The following is a 16,491-nucleotide window of genomic DNA, read 5'->3' as shown; positions in this document are numbered from 1 at the left end:
ATAAATAATGGCAAACAACATGTTTACCAAAAACTAACTGGATTTATAATAACTCCGCTGGTGACTGCAAATAGTTATTCACAGCAGAATTAGTAAATAGGTTACGAGGAAAAGAGTCGTGTCATGAGACATGTATGCAATATTGCAATGTCTCAAACTGCCTCTTTCCAGAGTTTTATTGATTTACACATTTTGAGATTTGTCTCAATCTACCTCCACAGATAAGTAACGTCAATTTACGACAAAAGATATAAAAACCCGTTTATTTGTGTGGAAATGTACTGAGCTTTAGAGTACAGTAATATACAAAATCAATAATAATAACAATGTCATGAATCATTCATATTGTTCATTCACACAGTTAAAAAAGTTCTAAGCATTATCATATTTATGTATGTAGCTAATAACACTAATTAATATTGTAACACCGGAAAGCGAGAAAATAGTACTTGCGGAGCAAGTAAATAAGACGACTACGATAAAGGACAGAGCTAAGCTAATGTTTAAGAGTTCTTGTTCCTGTGGCGAAATCTAATCTGTCTTTCGAGCGATTTGAGACGAGACTGGATTAGCTGTTGCGAGTTATCAGTTCCGTCGGATGCTGCTGCTCCTCCTTCAGACGAAGGGGATGGCGGGGACGTCGAGGTGGTCGTACTAAACCGGAACCTGGATCGATACGTTGTTGGTTCTTGCTTCTGCTTATCACCTTGATCCTCGTCTTGCTCTTGAGGCACTGGGGGTCGATAAGTGGTGACCTCTGACGTGGTGGTGCTTGAAGCCTATACAATTAGAATCACAAATTTTTACTCCGTCCTCTAAAAATGGTTACATTATTGGAAAAAGGAGTCGAACCTTTCGCTGTTGGGGTTTGTTAACCTTCCTTCGCTTTTTGAGGAGTCGTCCTTTAGGTCCAACGCGGAGGACTTCGACGGGACCCTCGGTGGCTGGCGTGGGTGACGGGGCCGCCTCTGTGACAATGACTGCAATCTGTGGTTGAGGTGATGGTCGGGCAACATATTGTGGGGGCGAGGGGATGAAGGGACGTGACTGCTGCGGTTGTTGTTGTTGAGAAGAGAAGAATGGTGGAGGTGGTGGACCGAAATTGTCAAAACTGTTGGGGCGACGGTATGGGTCATATTCTGGAATTCGTAAAGTGACATTAGTTTTTGTTTAATGTCGAGGTTATTACATGACCACACCGTTAGTCAATAACTGTGCAAGAGTAAAATAAAATAGATAATATGTGTAATGTGTAACAATGTTACCGCATGCAACGTATTAGTCATAATAATTAACATGTCGGCCATACTTACAAAATTACGACTGACTGACCATATTAAAATATTGCATTCAATAAAGTTAATAAGCTCTTCATGCACATATCCATATAAATACAACAGTTTTTCACGAATTTTCACCATATTAATATCACAGAGGCTTATTAAATAAATAAATTGTAAATTATAAATAAATTATAGTTAGATTAGATTAGAAATAAATTCGTCTTTGCTTTTCGTGCCATGCATTTGTTCTCTACCTTGAGTACGGAAAGGGACATGTTCCTCCAACACGGGAATCATTTTATGGATGGGAATATTAAAGTCAATAATTTGGGGTTCAATTTCTTCCAATCCAGCCGGCGTTGGTGCAGCAGAAGGTCCGTTGTAATATGCTTGATAAGCTCCATTCGTATTGCTGTACAACTGGCCGGGATTGAGGCGGTTGGCATTGTTATAAAGTGGCCTCTCCTCTGAGAATGTGGGGGTGGGTCGTGGTGGTGGTGGGTGTGATTGTGCTTTAGCTTTTACTGGTGGAGTAGTAGTCACTAAATTTGTCGCTGGTTGTTGTGGCGCAGAAGCTTCAAAGTCATTTTCGTCCCGACCAGGGAACGCTCGTAATGCAGTCACTGGTGGTCGCGAGTGAGAAACGACTACAACTTTTGGGGTTGAAAATGTCGTAGCTACAGTGCTGCTACTGATTGGTCGAGGTGTGGATTGTGAGGTGGATATAATTTTGGTTCGGACTATGGGAGTTGCGACAGATCGTCCTGTATTTCGAATTATCACGGGAGCTGGTGTAGTTAGGGGAGGAGGAGGTGGAGTAGTTGTTGTTGTCGTTGATGAAGGCAATGATGTTGAGGATGGTGTTGGTGGAATGGTTGACGAGGGGGTCAAAGTTAACGCATCGTCTTCAATTCGCTGTTGCAGAAAAGAGGAAATGAGATAAATTCAGTTATACATTTAGCTAATACAGGTTTCCAGAAGAAGTGGTGTTAGTTAATTAGTCCGGTAGATTTGTTATTTCGTTTCTTTAAATTGAGAGTGAAGTGAACCTGGTCATTTTCAGGAATACTTCCAACAGTCGGTTGTGCAGCAACTTGTTGTGGCGTATTCTGGGGAATTGTTGCCACAGTGTGAGTAGGATTGTCCTTCAACGTTGCCGTCGTATATACGCGAAGTCCATGGGTGACTCCAAGCGCCTTAGCGGCATCCTCGAACCCGTTATACAGCGAATTTTGTGCAGGTTGACCATTAATGAAGTTGTATGTGACTGTGGGGGCTGGTCGAGCTGGGGAGTTGGGGAAGGTATTTCCAAAGAACTGGGTGGACGTGAAGGATGGTGACGCTGTCGGAGACGGTGCAGTGACGGCAGTGGGGGTGGGTGGTCGACTGTTTCCTACTACTTATTATTTTGAATTAGCTAGCTTACATACTACTTAATAACTCAACAAGAGTTTAAACCTCTTCCTGTATTCTTATGTACGTTGGATCATCAAAAATTTCCTTCACCAGCTTAGCATCTTTCCGAAATTGTAACGCTAAAAAGCTGTACTACGTACCACAGATACAGACTTATGTATATACTTACCATTGGATGAGAATGATGGGGACGCTGTTTGAAATGGCTGAATTTGATACGAGGGTCGATGTGGAGCTGCATCCAAATGAAATTGTCTAAAAAAATCATAGTTATTCCCGAAAAAGCTCGTTTGCCTTGGTCTATTATTTGGGGGACTATTGGTCACGAAGTTGTTTTGGGCAGGGAAACCAGTACTGAATTGTGGGGGTTGTCCGCTGGAAAATATACATAAGTTTAATAATAGATCCATATTTGAACAAGAATACGTAGCGTCCTTAGTAATAAATCTATGAAAATTTGTTTTCACGTACGTTGAAAAAGTTTGCGGCTGATACGGTTGAAACTGTGGTACTTGAGGTTGTGGACTCGAATATGCAGGTTGTGACGTGGTTATGGAAGGTAAGTTGACATTATCATTGAAAAAATTGCCCAAAACTTCCTGCGTTGACCTCTGTCCTTGTTGTTGAGGAGAGGAAGGGGGTTGTGGCTGATCTGGAAAATAAAATGATGGGCCTTGTCCCTGGACGCTTGCTGCTAACAAAACCACCCAAAGGGGTAAAAGTTTCTGAAAATCGTCAAAGAAAATAAAGCCTTTATTCGCAAATTCTTGTGCTTTACTTGTTTATAATTCAGTTTAATTGTTTTATTATCATATTATCATTATTCTTGCACCGGCTTCAAATTATTCGTTGCATTACAAGAACAACTTGGCCCTCAATCAAACCCACTTAGATAATTTAATTGTATTCGTCCAACTACGAACGCGCTATCATTTGACAAGCGAGTATAAATCAGGGATTGTTCGTCCAACCCTTGAGTACCAAATGCTTATTAGTATCGTCATTGTTGCCATTCTTTCTCATTTGATCTCGATCTTTTTCATTTTTTTTCAATTAAGGCGATACTTCACAGACAACGAACAATCTAACCTCGACCCTCCCTACCGTGCGCTTCAATTGCATATGATCCTGATCAACATTTTAACAAACTAATTGTTCTATCGTTTAATAAAGACAATGAACGACCTTCACTTGCCTACACTTAAATACCTGCCTATCTACATATTTATTATCGTATTGACGTGCAGTATCTCGTCTAAACAGCGGACATGAAATTGCACATTTGAGTGCATGGATGATGGCATGTGAAAAAATGTGCGTGATTGTGGAACAACAAGGCGAGTTCTTTTTTAAAGTCTTTTTATTTAAAGAGGTGACACAGTGTAAGGAGTCAAGTTGTTCATTATATTTATGACCGTCCTGATCTGGTTTATTTACTTTTTTAATTTTTCCTCTATCAATATTCGTCATCATTATTCGTCACAAACATGCTCACAAGTCAAAGTGGTATTCGATTCTGTTTCATTCATTCATGTGCAATAATATGGCAAATAGTAAACAAGATGCAGATGCAGTTGTGGCACAATGGTACATGACCGAAATTCTTGAAAAGATGACTAGCAAGCTTATACGTAAGTGTGACGTATAACTACCTCCGTTTAATAATCGCAATCATAATGGTTGGCTAAACGCGTTTGAGTGTGTAATCCATCACAATTGCAATAATTATTAGCTAGAACTAATTGTGAATCATCAATGAATCACTATGTACCTAATAATTTAAGCTGCGGGTGAACACATATCAATTAATTATTGTAATTTATACAAACTGCTAATTTTATTTTTAAATATTTCGTATCCGATGGTGTGCATGTTGTAATTGTCTGTGTGACGAAATGAAATGTTTCTCATTGTTGCTTGCATTTAAATATTTTGCTGAATGTCCACTTGCACCAGGACTATGCAAAATTACCAGACTTAAACTAAGTCAGTTAATACGAAGATAAGTTGCGGTACTAATATTTTTGAACTTTACTTGGCCCCTACATATAGCTTTTCGTATTTATAAGTAACACACGTAAGATCAATTGTTTTACAGCTTAAATCTTCGTTTTAAATGATACAACACAAAATTGGTATGAATATATTTATATTATGTTATGTACCTCCATTTCTGTTCCAAGATTCAAAAATAATCCTTCCAAGCCTCCAAGAGTGATAACCAACAAATCTTCTAACTTGGCAAGACTGTCACTAAACCGTTAAAAAAATCACTCCTTCGAAATAAATTCAATCACTTGAGAACGAATCCTAAATTATTATTTCACTTACAATAATTTGCATGCATGCAGAGTCAAAGCATGCAAACTTGGTGAATGAGAGCGATTCTAATGATGCGTGTGGCTTAACTGTTGTGACTGTGGCCAAGTTATGTAATAATGCTGATTGTTGACTTGGTTTGGTTACATATTCTGCAGACAGATACACACATCTCTCACCATCCGTCCATTCAACAACCACCACCTAGAAACTAATAATACTAATGCTAATTAATGGAGTGAACTCTCCCTTTCAGCTCCGCAATTTACAATTAATTCCAATTGAATTTGGACGGTGGTTGCAGTAACAAATGAATGGAATGGTAGCAGGAACTATATACAAATGTATGCACATACGAGCACATTTTACATCAGTCGTCCGAGATGTGGAAGGAATGGTACGATTTTGTGCATGCAATTTGTGTCACTTCATTTAAGCACCGTCCAATATAACAATGACTTGAGAAGAACCTCAAGAATCGCTCCTTGTGATATTGCACTCTGATTTTGTTCAAGAATTTGTGATATCACGTACACATGTCGCATCAGGAAAGATATAGCAAGCAACCCTTGATTGTGGAAGGAAGGAACCCTACCCCCCAAAAATAATGGAAAGTATGTACATACATTATTACGTATTACCTGCACTGCCACCATAATATTTAGTATGCCAACAACCAACACATTATCTCATCTCCTTTTCGCAATATCGTAACCCCATAATCATTGTTACACACACACCAAGTTTAGCATTTGTGTGCCTCTTTGCAAAAACGAATTGCTTCCTCTCTCTGTCTACGATCAGTAGTAAGTAGTATACACATTCTGCATAAATGTCTACTACATAGTCTACACCAAACCCATCCCAATAATTTTTATATGGAGCAGAAAAAGTCTAGGTGTATGTATGATTCTAGGATGTTGTTATTCAAGAAAACAAACCTAGTGAGGGAACAAATGCCAAATAAGAAAGAGTGAGTACGTAGTAAAAAGTTATGTACATAATGGTATGTAAGTACATAGATAGACATTAGAGAGAGACAATAATGTGAGATTTGAATTAAGGAAAAAGTGCCCATGGGGATCAATATAACTAATGGGACTAATGTCATGTGGATATCCGCAAATTTTTGCCGAGAGTAGTAAATTGTCTTTGTTGTCTTAATTCTATAAATCTTTGTAAAAATTAAGACTTTTTGTTTTCCATGTTTTTTGCAAAGGATTTCCGCTGAAAAGAGAAACAATTTTGCTGTAAATATGTTACAGGACAAGACTTTGATGCAGTTGTTTGATGCAATTGTACAAGTACCTGTAGCCGGATTTAATATTCCACTTTATTATATTTGTGATTGTGAGGTGGCACATTCTTTAGAAATTATTTATTAGATTTTTTTGATCGACATGGTTGAAATTACTGATTCAATCAAAAATAATTGTTCAATTTCTTTGATATTGAATCATAATACTAGGTACACCACAAAATAAAATTGAAAGATGAATGATTACTTAAATCATGTCGCAGACAACAGAAGCGTTTATTCAGGTGGAATATTTGCATGAGCTCGCATCTACTGTAAAATATATGTAATTACACACCATCAAACTGTTGCTGAAGCAGTTACGTAATTAAAGCGTGAACATAGGACGACATTATTATTTAGGAAATAAGAATTATGGTTTGAATTAATAATGTTGAAGGGAATGAATGGACAGGAGATGCCAAACATTAGTTGTAATAAATAAGTTTAGTTGCAATAAATGATTATGGGTGACCAAAATTTTATTAAGGACTTCTTTTTCTACACCTTGCATAATTATTTGTATGTACATACATATGTAAGTACGGTTATTTAATTTAAGAATTTCAATAATACTAAATTAAACCAATAAATTTGTAATAATATTGGCTGGGATGATACCCATGATGACACTGGAACATCTCATATTAAAAATAAATAGCCTCATCTAAGAAATCATTGATCATGTATGACAAGTTCCGAATTTGCGAAAATTTTAATCCAATCTTTTAATCAGGCAAATCTCTTTATCAGAGAAAATTCTGACATTTACTTTAGGCTTAAAATTTAAGGTATGAAAGTGAGAACGGCATTAAAACTATAATAATTACTACAATTTTTCATTCATCATACTATTATTCACAGTTGGAGAAAATATATCCTGAAATTTATTTATATTTGATTTGACACACAAAATTCTGTGGCATAAAAATGCGTTAAATTCCCCACAGTATCGGATATATTTTTATTTACTTAATTACAGTTAAAGTCATTATTTTAAATACTCATTTTTAGAAATGCTCATACGGATTGCCCGAAGTTGAGCAATGATTTTCAATATCTTCATTAACTGTTGCTAGAAAGACAACCTTTTGAACTATCAGAAAAAAGTAGACTTTTCTATAATTTAAACTAGCGAACAATAAGTCGACTCTTGTAACAGTCAAATTTTAAATACTTGAATACATACGTAGCACATATTTACAATATACATATTAATCCTCAATCGCAAGAATAACGATCAATCATTTTCATTCCAGTTGAACGAAATCTTATCGTATTGTGATAAGTTTTTCTGTAAAATGGGAACATTACATTGGTCAAACGAAGTATGAAGTGTCTCAGTGTAGCACTTAAAACAACTATTTAGTTACTGGGCATAATTTATTTTTTAATCTTATTTTTTGGACCATTTGTGATTATATTACAGCCGAAGGCTCTTCATTTATTTTGTTATTTTATTATTACTACTAATCATTATAAGTTCATCTTAAATCTTTTAAAATGAATTTACTTCCATTGCTTACTCTCGTGGTGAGCTGTCAGGCTGTGTAAGTTTTGTGACATATCTCATCTTCTCGACATTAGACTATTACAAATGAATGTTGTTTAATTAGATATGCAGACGTTTTCTACGTCAAATTACACCAATCTGAAAATCTTGACTGCATTCTATTGGACCAGCAAACCTTATCCAAGTATAAGGGATTTGCCACAAAGGACGATGGAAGCAGCCACGCTTTACGTATCAAAACTAGCCAAGCAGTTCACTCTCCAGCCGATTTCCACCAAAAAATTGAAGATGAATCAAAAATAATAGAAATTTTTGCAAGAGCCCAAGAAGTTTCAGATGCACATATAGAAACCCTCTGCAAATCAGTAACAAACATTCCTCCTCTTTCCGTGTTCCAGGATAATATCGAAATCCAAAAAATTGTAAACGGAGGAGATCAATTAAACAGAATCGACGTGGTATTTATGGGAGATGGATATCAATTGGGTGCAAGAGATCAGTTTTTTGAGGACATGATGCGATTGACGACCAATATGTTTGAAGGTGTCACCTTCTCTTCCTACCTTCCCCTTTTCAATATTTGGGCAATCTTTGTCCCAAGTGTGGTAATTTTCAGTGCTCCATTTTGCATTTTGAAATATAATTATTAGGAGTCTTTATTGATTACATTTAATTAAAGGATTCTGGAATCGGCTATAACGGTCCACAAAACACACCTTTCCGATTATACAGGGAGGCAGGACAACTCCGTGTAATTTGGCCGGGCAATTCGGAGTATGCTCGACAAGTTTGTCGAATGACAGGGTTATCAGGTTGTGACTATCCGTCGCTGATTGCGAACGACGATTTCTACGGCGGATTAGGTGGCGAATTTGTCGTTTCTACCAAAAGCAATCGAACTGGCACAGTGGTTCTTAGGTGAATGAAGGATATATTGAAAATACATCTGCATTTATCCTGATAATTTTACGATATGAGCTAATAAAAGAAATTTATAATTCAATAACAGGCACGAAATGGGACATAATTTTGCGGATGTGGGAGACGAGTATGATAACAGGTATACTAATCAATAATAATTGACCATAACAATGGAAATTTCAAGTGTTAGGTACATTTTAAAATCGCATCATGATATTATTTGCGCAGTTGGGCGTATTTCGGGGCCAATTCCGCAACAAATGTAGTAAACGTCGGGTGGACATCGTGGCTGAGTGGTGGGCCCATTCCAACAGAAGAAAGGGCGATTTATCGGCTATTAGAGTACCCTTGGGCTGACCTCTCCCTTGGCGAACGAAGCTTTACTTTCACTTCGGACGGAACTTATAGCCGGTTTTATCTTCTTGTCTCCGTTTCGGCGGCCGGCGAGGAGGATTCCCTTGAGTTTAGTCTCGACGGCGTTGTCCTCCCGTGGACCACTCAAGGATTTGATGATCGCGAGTTTTACGACTGGAAAGGCGACGGATTTTCGCAAGGCAGCCATAATTTCACTGTGAGGTCTAAAACCCCTCCCACTCACGAAACCATACCAAGAATGATCTGTTCCGTAACACTTCACGAATACGGGGATGAAACAGAATACCACACGTCGAACGATTATTACTCGGCGTACCCAACTTGGGATGACTCTGCAAGTCGACGAAAAACACTTCGTCCAACAAATAATGGCTGTCTTATGAGAAACATGTCGAGCACGACATTTTGCAGTGTGTGCAAAGAATCAATGTGGCTCCAATTTCTTGAGAAGGTCTCCTTAGTTGATTCCTTGGTTGTTGACCCACTTCCAAACCCAGATGGGACCAAGAGAGTGAGACTTAATACCCTGAAATTAGGTCAACTGAGGGCTCCCGGAAATGAAATTGATGGCGAATGGCTGAAAACAACATGGTCACGTGATGGAGTCGAACAAGTTGATATGACAGATTTGTTCGAGGTCAGTGCCTTCCCTGGACTTTGGACTGTTCGCATCGAGCTTGTTACGTCCGAGGTTCACTCAGACCCGCAGGGCCTCCTAGTTGAGACTCAGCAATTTACTGTTCAGTAAAAGGTAATAATTGGATTACTTATGATTAATAAAACATGATTTAAACTGCACCAATTTATAATTCGACATTTTATTTATTAACAAAACTAGTTATTTTATAATTAAAATAGTCAGCCGTTTTTAAACCATGGCCAAATTATCAACCTCGATATCGATTCGGTCGATTATATCATCGTAGAGGTACACATCTTGTATTTGCATATTATGTACTTGAGAAATATCAGGAATATCCATTACAGAAGTTGCTAGCTTTGTGGGAAAGAAGCCTACTTTCTAAGTGATTACTTTGGATTTGTGGCAACGTTTGCATCATCGAATACTGGTTATTATACAGACTTTGGTGATGAAAGTTGAAATTAATTAATTTCTTATCGCTCTCTTCAGTGAAGATTATTTAAATAATAAATTGTAAAAGTAACCGAAATCTTTATAATTTTCATCTTTACTTAAATTTTCATCAATTATGCAAGTACATACAATGGTTAACATTGGTCAAAAATATTCTCAGATCACTTTTTATAGCTTACTCTTCTTGTCCATTCTAATTTTCTCAAGGACGATCTTGACCACTTCTTCGCTCGTTCCTGGCGCTGAAGTGATTGAAATGAGCTGTGAATTTTGTATTATTTATTTTCAATTTTAAGATGGATATATCAGCGTTTGTTGTAAGTCTTGTGTGTATAATTGGACAATGATTACAATAAATTTTGTAGTGGGGTGTACCGGAAACAGGCCTGTTTAGTACATTACCCACATTAATATATAGAAAAATTACAAAATTTGTATGTAGAAAGCGTTTCCTGTAATGAAGTGCATAATTAGTAAAAGCAACAATTGATAAGTATGGTATCTAAAACAGGCCTGTTTTTTACCTTCCGTATTACTCGTCAATTGTCATCTTGATTTGTGCAACTAGAAATTCCTTCTCTCGTGGTGTGAATTCCAGTGGGTCGATGTTGGAGATGTCCAAACGTTCAGTGATTTCTGATCGCTTACTGATCAACAAACTTTTTAGTTTATCTCTGAGGGTGTCGGATCGGTCGACCGGTTGAATCATCATGTGTCGCTGGTTTATCACATGTCGTATTTCTTCTATGTCTGCTACGTCCTGTTTTTTGATCATGTGGATTAACTTGAATTCAGATTTGAGTTCAAAAGTGGGACTGAGCGACTGAGCGTAAAATCGCATCGTGTTTGGTTTGCCGTTCTTGGCGATGATCTCCACAAGAGGGTAAGTCAGACTTGAAATGATGGGGACAATATTTGGAATAGGAGGTAGTATAGTAGAGTTGCTGGCACGCATTACAGGAGCATTTTTAATGTAGATCTGATCAAACTCGGAAGCAACAGCAAATAATGGTTCATATGAATCCCGACTATTCAGACCTATATGTATAAAAGTATTAAATAAAGACTTATGATTTCTTTGAAATTAGAATCATTAAAATATGCTAAAAATTATCATCATTACTTGCAAGTTGATAATCCAGTGGTCGACAATTTACTGAATCAGTACTCATCATCAATGTCACTCCCTTTAGGTCATCCAGTAATGGGACAAAGTGCACCTCGAGAGGGGAAAAGATTTCAGTAAACGTAAACTGCATAATTCGACTTCCATCGTCGTTGGACTTGTTGCTGTTGTATAGACATCGAAACTTTTCACTTCGAGACTGGTAAATCTCGAAAACAGGCCTGTTTCGAGGCCGCGGACAAAACACTGGACTTGCGGTCATTGGATCTTGCAGCATGGTTAAATTGGTCGAGAGGCGGACCCCAAACCGCATGGCGACACAGTCTTCAACAAACGACTTCCCTGAATCCCTCCCGAACATATCACTAGCAACTATTATACGGTCCACTATTGATGATTTTTCAATTTGGAGGCGCACAAGTCTGTTATAATTTCCAGGGTCTTTTAATAAACGTCTCATGCCCTCTTGTTCCGACCAGTCGTAATCAATTCTATGCATTGGGCGGAGGGTGGACAGCATGACACGATACCCGAATGGAGGTGTTCTAACAATAACAGCAGAATAAAATTTACTAATCTCTCCATTTGATATTAAACAGGCCTGTTTCGCGTCAATTATGTTTATTAGACTTACGAGAACAAATCCTCGGTTCCTTCTTCGTGCTCGTACACTCGCAACTCGTCGATCCATTCATTACTTGTTAGACCGTGATCAATGAGTTCAACGCAGACAGAGACTTCCAGGGGTGATTTTTCATTTAAAATTTTATGATTCGCTTCGGCGACAACAATTCCCCTCCATATCTTCTGGTCCCAGAACCCTGTTACGCTTGAGAATTGTCTTCGGTCCAGCAAAACTTTGCATCCAAATTTGACGTCGGTTATGTCCATGTTCCGTGATCTGCGGAACACAATTTCCAGGGACTTTGAGAGAGTTACGAAAGGATCTTCCTGATTTTTCGGTGTGTGGAAAAATTGTCTGACTCCAAAATTTGTTGGGTTGAAAAATGCAGTAACAATAAAAACTGTTTCTGGAGTAAAGTTGGTGCTTTTGGAAACTTCAGACGCGTTGCATAATAATTCATCATTGTCGAGAATGGTCGTCGAGTAACTGGTGAGTAGGTCGGGATTTTCCTCGTCCAATTCTCTGTTCTCTGTAAATAAGTACCGCATTGATTAAACAGGCCTGTTTTATATGAATCAAATTTAACCCAAAGATCCATACAATTATGATTACCACATACCCAATTGTTTCTGGAAAGTACACGTTAAGCTCGAAATACTGTTTCTTAAACTCGGCCTTGTGTAACGCCAACTTGACGGAAGGGTGAACCATGCCCATGTACTCGTTTGGAGGAGATGGAGGGAACGTAACGACGACACGGTCATTTTTGTTGTCGACAAAAACATCTGGCCATAAATTAAGGGGAAATGCAAGCATTTTAGCTAGTTGTGGACCCCACAAACGGACATCCGCTGAAGGGACTGGTCGGAGGATCAGAGATCGAAGTAGACAAACAGGCCTGTTTATCTCGGGCAAAAAATGTTCCGTTGGTTCTGACTTGAAATGCTGATTTAGAGGAGAGGAAATGCAAAGAGCAATCAAGTTGAAAATGTGTGTTTCAGAGCTTGCCTACATTTCAAAAATTATAATATTATGGTAATGCATTTGACAAAATATATGACCTCCTTTTTACCATTTCTTTCTCTTTCTGGGTCATCCCTGCAATTTTGATTGATATGTTTCGACCGTTTCTATCCTGAGTGAAACTAAACTGAGTTTTGGTTTCTGCTACAGCATCGTCAATCGTACAAAGAGCCCAAGGCCTACATCCGTAGAATGAATTGTTGTTGAGTTCATGCTTGTTGGAGTGTATTGGATTGCCTAAAACAGGCCTGTTTCCTTTAATCTTCCCGTCCACCCTTGTTGCAGATGAGCGAACCCAAAGTCTGAACAGCTTCGAGATGAGTAAAGCGTCCGATAGGATATGGTCCATGAACTTTAACTTGAAAATTTGGAGACGTAGATCAGCAAATCCGTTCATGTAGAAATCTCCACTGCAGTTTGCCACTTTTGCGCCCATCACTGCAGCATCTTCAAACGATCCGACCATGCTCATTAACGCACATGATCTGGTAAATGTGGGTGGAAAGTCAAACAGGACTATTTTCTCTCCAATAGGCGTGAAGCAAAAGTTATCGTATGGAAAAGAATTGCTGGGTTTCACTGCTTTTCTCACAATTACTCCACTTTGCAGCAAATTTACGATAGCCCGAGTGATGTTATGAGGGGGAGGTTTTGTCAGCAGCCAATCGCGAAGAAAACGCGTTACGAATCCTGTGGTGGTCTAAGAATATACAAACATTGCATAACATTACACTCGGTCCGCCGTAAATCCAATAAGTTATAAGATTACCTTCCCCAACGGGAGTGATGACATATTTAAAACCTTGACGAACAAGGGCTCCAAGTTTATACGCATCAGTTCTGGCGCGTTGTACTGTCTTGGCTTGTTTTTCGGATAAAGTCTGATGCATAGTCCATCGTCTGTTCGCCCAACTCTTCCTTTCCGTTGGATGGCTGTGGTGTCATCAATCCAGTTGAGCTTCAGTCCCGACACTCCTGTCGTGTTGTCCATCGTCATCATTTTTATGAGCGATGAGTCGATCACAACTTTACAGTTGGGAATTGTGAGGGAAGAGTCAGAAATAGGTGTTGACAGGACAATATAAACAGGCCTGTTTGACAGAGTGGAAATTTTGTCCTCCACGTTTTTCTGCTGCTCTCTGGTCATCACACCATGATATGGGAGTAAAGAAACTGGCATTGGTAGTTGGTCCTTTAATTTGTTGACATATTTCATAACACGTTCAATTTCCGGAACTCCTGGGAGATGGATGAGAATCAATCCGTGTGAAAATTTTGCTAAACTGTCCCGTGTCATGATACTGTAATTTTAGCATGAAATTAGTGGTTACTGACGACTAATTATGACAAGTCAAGTTTACCTCTTAATGCAGTCAAAAATGACGCGAATAGTGGAGTCGTGGAGAAAAGGAGGTCGACGAGCATTATTTATCTCCTCAATTGCTTCTTGGACTTCAATGTCAAATTTATACTGCAGATCTTCAAGGAAAAGTTCACGCACATTAAACATTTTATTTATTCCTGCCTTGACTTCCACTATTATCTGCTTCAACGGTCGTAAGTTTGGAAATGATGCTCGAGGACGAAAGTGAGCCAACAATTCTCCTGCGTCAAGAGTTGCTGAAATTTGGTACCCCGCTTGCAGAGTACAAGGAACTCATATTCTTAAAAGAATACGTGACACCATGACCGTGTTGGAGACAGGAAACAGTCCCGATGAGTGTTTCAGTATCCATCCCACGCGTATGAATCTGGTGGTGAGAAAACAGGCCTGTTTTAGACATTTGAAGTAATGTTTGATGATCAATGCTGTACCACTAACTTCATCAAGCGCTAATGTCGTAATTTTGTAAATGTAAGTTGGATCATGCATCAGCTTCGTATTCAGCCATCCTTCAAAAATATGAGGACAAAACATTTACAATAACTTCCGGAATATATTAGCAATCTAGTACTCGGAATCTAGTATCCAAAAACATACCGGCTGTCCCAACTGTAAATTTAGCTGTGGTTGCATTAATGCTTTCGTTTTTAATCTTCATTCCAAACACGGATCGTCTCAAGCCTACCGAATTTCCAAGGGTCACCAGTCTTTTATACAGCATGGATGTAGCATTGCGTGTTGGTTCGCACATAAACATTGAAAAGTTTGGAGTGTTGAAGTTGATATTTTCTTTACAATGTCCCAACGTAGTCACTGTAGTTTTGCCTGCATTACAAAAACAGGCCTGTTTAATATCGAAAATTCAAAAAACAAATTGAAGCTTTTGATAATAAACGCCACAAACCTCCGCCTGTGGGACCCTCTATTATTGCAAATTGCTGTCCCGCACTGAAAGCATCTCGGATTTCTTGGCCGTAACTATAAAATATTTCTGTCTTCTGAGTTGCTGTCATTGCATCATTAAACGGTGGTATTTCAGCTGCGTAAATGTACCACAGTGACTCATACAATACAAGTAAAATCATAAGAATAAATACTTAATTATTATCGTACGTCGTGAGTGCTGAACGGGTGAAAACACCAAATCACGCCGTGGAGATTGTACTGGCTGCCCCACTGCAGAAGAAACAAAACAGGCCTGTTTTACAACATTTTGACTCGACAATAAATGCACATTTATGAAGTTATTAAATTACATCCAATAAAACTCGGACGGAGTGTTCCTGGGCGGGGTTCGGGAACTGGTGGCAATTCTTCCACTACAATTTCCTCGTCCGAGTCAGATGAACTAATTTCTTGAACTCTCCCTCGACCACGTCCCCGCACTCGCCCTCGTCCTCCCCTCCAAAAAAGGTCCTCATTCGAGGAACCTGTGGATACGAAATGATAAGACTTATTTGAATTAATGTAAGAGAATGTAAATCGTGATAATAAATACAAACATGCTAAATCTCATAAATTAAAAAATATTATAAAATTATTTACCTCTTCCACTCATGACGGAAAATCCTGTTGCGAATATATTTGACAACAAATATAAACAGGCCTGTTTCACCTGGGAGAATCCAATTGACAAATTCCACAACCAATTGACACTCGAAACTTTACAAATGATTCACTTGATTTTTTCACGGGGTTTATTGAGAAGAAAATAAAATGTTGAGGGACTTGGAGCACTCGTCCGATCGACGTTCTCACTCCTCTGAATTCAAGTTGAGACTGGATTGAAAATGCTGGAGAGTGAAGCAAGCAAGTGAGCAAGAGTCGGACAATTACCTGCTCCGTCGGCAAGGAAACGTTATAAATAAGTCAAGTGTTCTAATTTTCCTTAGGTGAGGTAAGTACTAATTTTGTATAAACCAAGGCCCTGCAATTTAATTAGTTACGTTTGTGAATAAGGGTACCTTAATTTATGATAAATTTGGCGACCGATAGTGTTGTATTTTTTTGGGGGGGAAAATACAGTGGCACAATAAATTCCCGATATATTTCAAGCAGCAGGCATTATTTGACATGCTAACTGGGTCAATTAATTGTGATTACTGCCGGCTTT

General features: G+C 38.5%; 3 protein-coding genes across 7 annotated transcripts; 1 reads left to right on the top strand and 2 right to left on the bottom strand.

The window, feature by feature from the left end:
* Positions 1–231: 231 nt before the first annotated feature.
* Positions 232–5,283, bottom strand: LOC110844847 (leucine-rich repeat extensin-like protein 5). Of its 2 annotated transcripts, none has more exons than XM_022091148.2 (8): positions 5,031–5,283; positions 4,865–4,952; positions 3,171–3,424; positions 2,869–3,074; positions 2,333–2,682; positions 1,538–2,198; positions 853–1,139; positions 232–779 (listed from the first exon to the last, which is right to left on the bottom strand). In XM_022091148.2, the coding sequence occupies exons 2-8, from the start codon at positions 4,868–4,870 to the stop codon at positions 504–506; spliced, it is 2,040 nt and encodes a 679-aa protein (XP_021946840.1). In that variant the 5' UTR covers positions 4,871–4,952; positions 5,031–5,283; the 3' UTR covers positions 232–503. The 2 variants fall into 2 exon arrangements, with proteins under 2 accessions (XP_021946840.1, XP_021946841.1); XM_022091149.2 differs by having other exon boundaries at positions 2,333–2,679.
* Positions 5,284–7,632: 2,349 nt separating this feature from the next.
* LOC110844191 lies at positions 7,633–10,668 on the top strand. Of its 2 annotated transcripts, XM_035848019.1 has the most exons (6): positions 7,633–7,865; positions 7,932–8,433; positions 8,508–8,746; positions 8,838–8,888; positions 8,978–9,875; positions 9,983–10,668. In XM_035848019.1, exons 1-5 carry the CDS (start codon positions 7,819–7,821, stop codon positions 9,870–9,872), a joined length of 1,734 nt encoding a protein of 577 aa, XP_035703912.1. In that variant the 5' UTR covers positions 7,633–7,818; the 3' UTR covers positions 9,873–9,875; positions 9,983–10,668. The 2 variants fall into 2 exon arrangements, with proteins under 2 accessions (XP_035703912.1, XP_021946028.1); XM_022090336.2 differs by lacking the exon at positions 9,983–10,668 and having other exon boundaries at positions 7,634–7,865; positions 8,978–9,922.
* A 1,634-nt stretch (positions 10,669–12,302) lies between these two features.
* LOC110845075 lies at positions 12,303–16,318 on the bottom strand. 3 transcript variants are annotated; one of them, XM_035848017.1, is made up of 12 exons: positions 16,215–16,318; positions 15,924–16,140; positions 15,635–15,808; positions 15,492–15,554; positions 15,283–15,417; positions 14,976–15,203; positions 14,817–14,887; positions 14,356–14,745; positions 13,764–14,295; positions 13,044–13,694; positions 12,591–12,979; positions 12,303–12,500 (listed from the first exon to the last, which is right to left on the bottom strand). In XM_035848017.1, the coding sequence occupies exons 8-12, from the start codon at positions 14,502–14,504 to the stop codon at positions 12,431–12,433; spliced, it is 1,791 nt and encodes a 596-aa protein (XP_035703910.1). In that variant the 5' UTR covers positions 14,505–14,745; positions 14,817–14,887; positions 14,976–15,203; positions 15,283–15,417; positions 15,492–15,554; positions 15,635–15,808; positions 15,924–16,140; positions 16,215–16,318; the 3' UTR covers positions 12,303–12,430. The 3 variants fall into 3 exon arrangements, with proteins under 3 accessions (XP_035703910.1, XP_035703909.1, XP_035703911.1); XM_035848016.1 differs by having other exon boundaries at positions 15,924–16,318; XM_035848018.1 differs by lacking the exons at positions 15,924–16,140; positions 16,215–16,318 and having other exon boundaries at positions 15,635–15,900.
* Positions 16,319–16,491: the final 173 nt, after the last annotated feature.

Source organism: Folsomia candida, unplaced genomic scaffold (genome assembly GCF_002217175.1).
Source record: "Folsomia candida strain VU population unplaced genomic scaffold, ASM221717v1 Fcan01_Sc002, whole genome shotgun sequence".
NCBI classification, from domain to species: Eukaryota; Metazoa; Arthropoda; class Collembola; order Entomobryomorpha; family Isotomidae; genus Folsomia; species Folsomia candida.
This window is presented reverse-complemented; position numbering and strand designations above follow the sequence as displayed.

What these genes read in the sequence shown, in the direction of transcription:
- LOC110844847 (XM_022091148.2), bottom strand. An exon ending in GTATTCCTGAAAATGACCAG is followed by an intron (nt 2,199 to 2,332) that starts GTTCACTTCACT and finishes TTTCTGCAACAG; the next exon opens with CGAATTGAAGACGATGCGTT. An exon ending in ACAAACCCCAACAGCGAAAG is followed by an intron (nt 780 to 852) that starts GTTCGACTCCTT and finishes CTAATTGTATAG; the next exon opens with GCTTCAAGCACCACCACGTC.
- LOC110844191 (XM_035848019.1), top strand. Translation starts at nt 7,819, where the DNA reads ATGAATTTACTTCCATTGCTTACTCTCGTGGTGAGCTGTCAGGCTGT. An exon ending in GTGGTGAGCTGTCAGGCTGT is followed by an intron (nt 7,866 to 7,931) that starts GTAAGTTTTGTG and finishes TTGTTTAATTAG; the next exon opens with ATATGCAGACGTTTTCTACG. An exon ending in GGAGACGAGTATGATAACAG is followed by an intron (nt 8,889 to 8,977) that starts GTATACTAATCA and finishes TTATTTGCGCAG; the next exon opens with TTGGGCGTATTTCGGGGCCA.
- LOC110845075 (XM_035848016.1), bottom strand. Translation starts at nt 14,504, where the DNA reads ATGTTTAATGTGCGTGAACTTTTCCTTGAAGATCTGCAGTATAAATTT. An exon ending in CATCACTCCCGTTGGGGAAG is followed by an intron (nt 13,695 to 13,763) that starts GTAATCTTATAA and finishes GTATATTCTTAG; the next exon opens with ACCACCACAGGATTCGTAAC. An exon ending in TACTTTCCAGAAACAATTGG is followed by an intron (nt 12,501 to 12,590) that starts GTATGTGGTAAT and finishes ACTTATTTACAG; the next exon opens with AGAACAGAGAATTGGACGAG.